Below are 6,138 nucleotides of genomic sequence, written 5' to 3' on the forward strand. Positions count from 1 at the left end.
CAACGGAGAAAGGAGGCTCCAGGGCCAGGAAGAAGCTGGCTGTGCCAGGGTTGGCTGGGGCGCTGGTATGGCCCGACTTTGGCGTGCATGAAAATTTTCTCAATCAGGAAACTTAAAAGCAGGTTGTATCTGGGATGGGCACTGGGGGGTCTGGGAAGGAGTAAAAGACTTGCTTTTCACTGTATATCCTTCTATCCTGCCTGAATATTGTTTTGCTCTGTGTGGGTATAATTTCTTTAAAAGAAAACAAAACAACATACCAGTATTCATAAGACAACTGCAAGGCTTTTATTTCCTTGGTTGTGGCTGAAAGTTGTCTCCCTGAAGTTAATTATGACCCCTGTGGGCCCTTGTGATTGGCTGGGTCTGAGAACAGGTTGGGGACCCAGCAGGGAAGCTGAGGTGCTGGCATCCAGGCCTGACTCAAGGACAGTTCTGCCGCTCACAGTTCTGTGGTCCTCCCTGGGCACATTTCTTAACTGCACTGAACCTTGGTCTCCTTGGTGAGGAGAGGACAAGAGCCCCCATCCACAGAGAATTAACTAGAACACATATAACACTGAGTGCAGGGCCAGATACAAGACCAGGGATGAAGGACAGGTATTGATGAATGTGTCCCACCCTCTGCTTGGAGTTAGGCTCCATGTGGCGCTGTGCTGGGCCCACAGCGGGGTCTCAGTAAGGGTGAAGTTCAACAGTGGGTGCAGAATTCCCTTCCCGCTGAGCACTAATCATAAGACGGGAATCCACATTTTCTGGAATAATGTGGTTCCAGTCTAATGTCAAGGGCAGAGACAAGGATATAATCTTTGGAAGAATCTTCTAATTCTAGGCAATAAAATACAGCCCACTATTCTGTCTCTTCTATCTGATATAGAAGGTAGCTTTTTTGTCACTTGATCTACTCGCCCACAACTTTTATTTTTTATTTTTCTGCCCAGCTAATCAAAACTTTAACAGAAGGAGCCTCTCTGGCACAAATGCCCACAGCAGCCCAATGGAGTTTTATTTGCTTGAGTTCCTGTAAAAAGTTAAGTCCCAGGTCCTGCTGGACCATGGGCACCTCGAGGCAGGAGCTGAAATGCATTCACCCAGCCCAGGGGTCAGGCCTATGGCGGGTGTTTGGGATAAACTGATGGGCGGGTCTGGACTTCGAGCTCAGTTTGCTGGGCTGGAGGACTTTCCCTCGGTCATTGGACCAAAGGGGTCAAGGATGTGTCTCCGTGACAAGCTTGCAGAGGAAAGAGTCGGGTGTGGGGTAGACCCACCATGGAGGAGCTCAGGCCTCAAGGATCAAGGTGGGGCAGTGACACCTGAGCCCAGGGTCCCGAAGACAGCCGTGGGCACTGTAAGGTGTGGCCAGCACCAGTCGCCCGGCCCCCACGCCTGCTCACCTGCAGCACCTGGGAACTGTCACCCTGGACTGCGTAGTGGAACGCGGTCTCCCCGCTGTTGTCGGTGACGTCCATGTTGGCGCGGCAATGCTGCACAAGCTCCGCCAGGACCTCGGTGTCGCCCTTGCGGCAGGCCAGGTGCAGGGGCGTGCAGCCCTCCTCATTCTCCTTGTTATTTGCGCAGCTGCAGAGGAGGGAGGGCTGGGGGGTGAGAGGTGTGGCACCAAGTGGGCGGGTGCTGAGAAAGCCAAGGGCACACTCAAGGGAGGTGGGCGAGGAGTCCAAGAGCGTTCGTGCCCTGCTCGAGCCGTCTGCTTCAAACCCAGGGCTGAGTCACCGAGTTATTGTATCAGACGTCATTTTCTTCTCCATTTTTAGTTCAGTGTGCACACGTGTATGAGGGACGTGCCTGAAGGCCACCTCAGCCTGAAGTGAGCAGTGGGGTGGTGTAGAAAGAATCGCAGAAGACAGAAATCTCACCAACCTTGGGCAATTCACTTAAGCTTTTTCCAGGCTTCAATAACCTTATCTACAAAACTATAAAAAATAAAACCTGCCAGGCCTGCCCTAGGAAACGGATAGAACTATTGTGAGATGAAACACCATGACGTCCGGAAACAGGCTGGTTAAGCTGTAAAGGACAGTGAAGGGTTTTGAGCTTTGGGGCTGGGAGTGGAAGCAAGATGTCTGAGGTGGAAAACTGGAGGCACGGCCACCTCAGGGCAGGATGGCGAGCTGGAGTCCGCTGGCCGGCACGGGGTCCTCACCAGGGGTATCCACTGACACGTGTTGGCCGAATGGATGTACGAATGAAAGTGCTGCGGCTTTAGAAGGGCAACAAGCCTTTGGAAGGAGACACCAAGGCACTGGAGCCTCGTCAGCTGAGTGACCTTACAAGACCCATAACCTCTCACTAGAGTGACACCACCTCCTGGACATGTCAAGAGGATTCAAGTTCATGGTGTATCAAAAACAGTGACCAGGGACCTGGCCCCTGGTAGCCACTCCGGAAACATTTCAGTGCTCTCTGACTTCAGTCAGCATTCCTCCACTCCAACCCAGAGGCAGTGCCGCCCCCTTCTTGAGTCAAATGTTCTGGGCCACCTCTGATGCTATGGAGGGAACTGAGGCAGGGCTGAGAACTCCCCATCCCCACTCCCAGTGTCTCCAGGGTCCTGCCCTCCCGCCCCACCTGGTCAGGTCCCCCGCCCACCTGATGATGCGGCTGTGATGGAAGCACTCTCGGATGCCCAACTCCACCGCCAGGTGGGCCACCGACCAGCTGGGGTGGCTGCGGATGAGGTCGGTCAGCTGCTGCAGGACCTCAGCTTGCAGGATGTGGGTGGAGCTCTCGTAGAAGGGTGGCAACTGGGAAGAATACTGCTGGAAGTTCACCAGGGCGTCAGCCTCTGTCTCCAGCTGGAAGAGTCTGAGGAGCCAGGACAGAGGAGGAAGACATGAACATGAGCCAGAAGAGGCCCTCAGCCCATGCCCTTGATGGAATCCAAAGACTTGCGTCCCCTCAAACAGGTCCTTGCCTGCTTCCAGGTGTGGACTGACCTGCTCCAGCTGGACTCTCCTTCTTCCCACACACACCCTTAAATGGAAGTGGTGCTTCCTTTTTATCTGAAAAGATTTCCGGTCTTTTCTTTCTTTTTTAAAAAATAACATCACATATATTTCCACAAGCACTGCTGCATATCCATGGCCCAGCATGTAATCAAAACTCACCAGGCCCATGAGGAGATAAGAAAATATGAAAGAAAACTAACAGAAACAATACACAACAGAAACAGATCTATAAATAGGGGTGGGGTGGGGCTGCAAACACTGACGCTATCTGATACAGACAAAATAACTGTGATAATATTCAAGAGGGCAAAACAGACAATTTTGGCAAATCACCTTAAACTATTAAAAACAAGAACCAACCAAGTGGAAATTGAAGAACTGACAAATACAATAGCCAAAATTAAGAGCCCAGTGGCTAGGCAGAATAGCAGATTGGACAACGCTGAATAGAAAATTAGTGAAAAGGAAGATAGGTCAGAAGAGAGTAAACAGAATAAAACATGGAGAGATAAATCTTGGAAAATACAGGAAAATAGATAAAAGACATAGAAACCCCATGGCAAGAGGAGCTTGGCAGGCTACAGTCTGTGGGGTCACGAAGTCGGACGTGACTGAGTGACTAAGCACATACACTATATCATGAAAAGCTCTAGCACACAGATAGGTGGAGCCACAAAAATGGAATAGAAAAAGAATTATATAAGACCTTTCTGGTGGTACAGTGGATAAGAGTCTGCCTGTCAATGTAGGGGACATGGGTTCAATCCCTGGTCTGAGAAGATTCTACCTGCTGCGGAGCAACTAAACCTACGTGCCACGATGACTGAACCTGTGCTCTAGAGCCCACAGGTGGCAACTACTGAGCCTTTGTGCTGCAACTATTGGAGCCCAGGCACTAGAACCTGTGTCTCACAACGAGAGAAGCCGCCACAGTGAGAAGCCCACCCACAACTAGAGAGCGGCACCTACCCTCTGCAACGAGAGAAAGCCTGCACGCAGCAACGAGACCCAGTGCAACCAAAACCAGAACTGGTTCATCAATGTTTCTAAAAATAAAGAGAACTGTACGAAACCACACTTGAAGACTTAATGACTATGAACTTTCCAAAACTGGTGGAAAGCATTATTCCATCAATTTAAAATATCCAATATATATAGGATATAAAATATCCTATATCCTAAATTACTAATCTACCCCCCTCACCAAATCCACACTTACACTCCTCCCACTGAGCCACTGAGCAGTGTCTTTATTCTTTAATCTTCCCTGGTGGCTCAGATGGTAAAGGATCTGCCAGCAATGCAGGAGACCCAGTTTTGATCCCTGGGTCAGGAAGATCCCCTGGAGAAGGGAATGGCTACCCATGCCAGTATTCTTGCCTGGAGAATTCCATGGACAGAGGAGCCTGGTGGGCTACATTCCATGGGACTGCAAAAAGTCAGACACAACTGAGCAACTTTCTTTCACTTTTTATCCTTTAATTTGGCTTTGTAACTGCTTTACAAAGACAGTATGATGGAAGTTATGCTATCCTAGTTTTTAGACCAAGGCTTTCAGAGACTGGAAGCCTCTATCTCTTTTTTCTTGGTACTCAACCATCACACTGCAGGGAAGCTGAAGCACCTATGGGGATGACTCTCAGCCCTGAAACCTTAACCCTGAATGAACTCCCAGTCAACAGCCAGCACCAACTTGCCAGTTGCTAGTCATCTTAGAACTGGATCATGCAGTCAAGTCACAGATAATACCATGTATTGAGTTGGCCAAAAAGTTCATTTGGGTTCAAACATACTTTTTGGCCAACCCAATAGAATCAAACTAGCCTTTCCCACTAAGGTGCGCTCAACTCACGGATTTGTGGGCTAAATAACAATGGCACCCCACTCCAGTACTCTTGCCTGGAAAATCCCATGGACAGAGGAGCCTGGTGGGCTGCAGCCCATGGGGTCGCGAAGAGTCGGACATGACTAAGCGACTTCCCTTTCACTTTTCACTTTCCTGCATTGGAGAAGGAAATGGCACCCTACTCCAGTGTTCTTGACTGGAGAATCCCAGGGACGGGGGAGCCTGGTGGGCTGCCGTCTCTGAGGTTGCACAGAGTCGGACACGACTGAAGTGACTGAGCAGTAACATACTGTTCTAAGCCACTAAGTTTTGGAGGAGTCTGTTGCATAGTAATAACAGAGAGTAACATATATTGGTCAACATATTGTAATGTGGCGATAACTGACACATGTGCCACGTTACAGCTGCTAAAAACAAAATGCAAAGAGAAAACATTAAAAAAAGGAAAGAGGAAAAAGGTTATCTTCAGAAGGCAAGCATGAGACTCAACAATGAAGCTCAACAAGCTCAACAATGGAATGAGATAATGAGATGACATCCTTAAAGAATTAAAAGAGAATAAATGGCATTAAGAATTCTACACCCAGAAAAAAATTTCAAGTATGAATTTGAAATTAAAATATTTCACCAAAGGATAAAAAGAGAGAGAAAAGCAAACAGGTTGATTGTTTCATTAGTGGACCCAAACAAAAGGAAATATAAATGGATTCTCTTCAGGCAGAAGGATCTTGACCCTAGGTGGGTGGTCAAAGAGGCAGGAAAAAAAAAAAATTAAGCACCATAAAAATGGTAAATATGGGAATGAATCTAAGTAAATACTGAGAGTATAATGTCTTATTGGATTTAAATTAAAAATACTATAAAAATAATAGATGGCATAGAAGTCTTGATGGGGATAAATGGAGTTAAAGGGTTCTAAGACCCCTTTATTGTTCTGGAAGATGTCAAAGTGCCAATTATAGTTCTGTAGGGTCAAGGATCATCAAAAAAGCAAGAGAGTTCCAAAAAAAACATCTATTTCTGCTTTATTGACTATGCCAAAGCCTTTGGCTATGTGGATTACAATAAACTGTGGGAAATTATGAAACAGATGGGAATACCAGACCACCTGACCTGCCTCTTGAGAAATCTGTATGCAGGTCAGGAAGTAACAGTTAGAACTGGACATGGAACAACAGATGGCCAAATAGGAAAAGGAGTACGTCAAGGCTGTATACTGTCACCCTGCTTATTTAACTTATATTCAGAGTACATCATGAGAAACGCTGGGCTGGATGAAGCACAAGCTGGAATCAAGACTGCTGGGAGAAATATCAGTAACCTCAG

At 47.6% G+C, this 6,138-nt stretch overlaps 1 protein-coding gene across 1 annotated transcript in view; it reads right to left on the minus strand.

The window, feature by feature from the left end:
- Positions 1 to 6,138, minus strand: part of PLA2G6 (phospholipase A2, group VI (cytosolic, calcium-independent)) — a 59,304-nt gene that overhangs the window by 31,568 nt on the left and 21,598 nt on the right. Inside the window, exons 3-4 of the mRNA XM_010845092.1 lie at positions 2,608 to 2,823; positions 1,395 to 1,578 (exon numbers count right to left, since the gene is read on the minus strand). Of these exons, the coding sequence (XP_010843394.1) occupies positions 1,395 to 1,578; positions 2,608 to 2,823 (400 nt within the window). The remainder of the gene's footprint in view (positions 1 to 1,394; positions 1,579 to 2,607; positions 2,824 to 6,138) is intronic.

This window comes from Bison bison, unplaced genomic scaffold (assembly GCF_000754665.1).
Source record: "Bison bison bison isolate TAMUID 2011002044 unplaced genomic scaffold, Bison_UMD1.0 scf7180017864213, whole genome shotgun sequence".
NCBI lineage: Eukaryota > Metazoa > Chordata > Mammalia > Artiodactyla > Bovidae > Bison > Bison bison.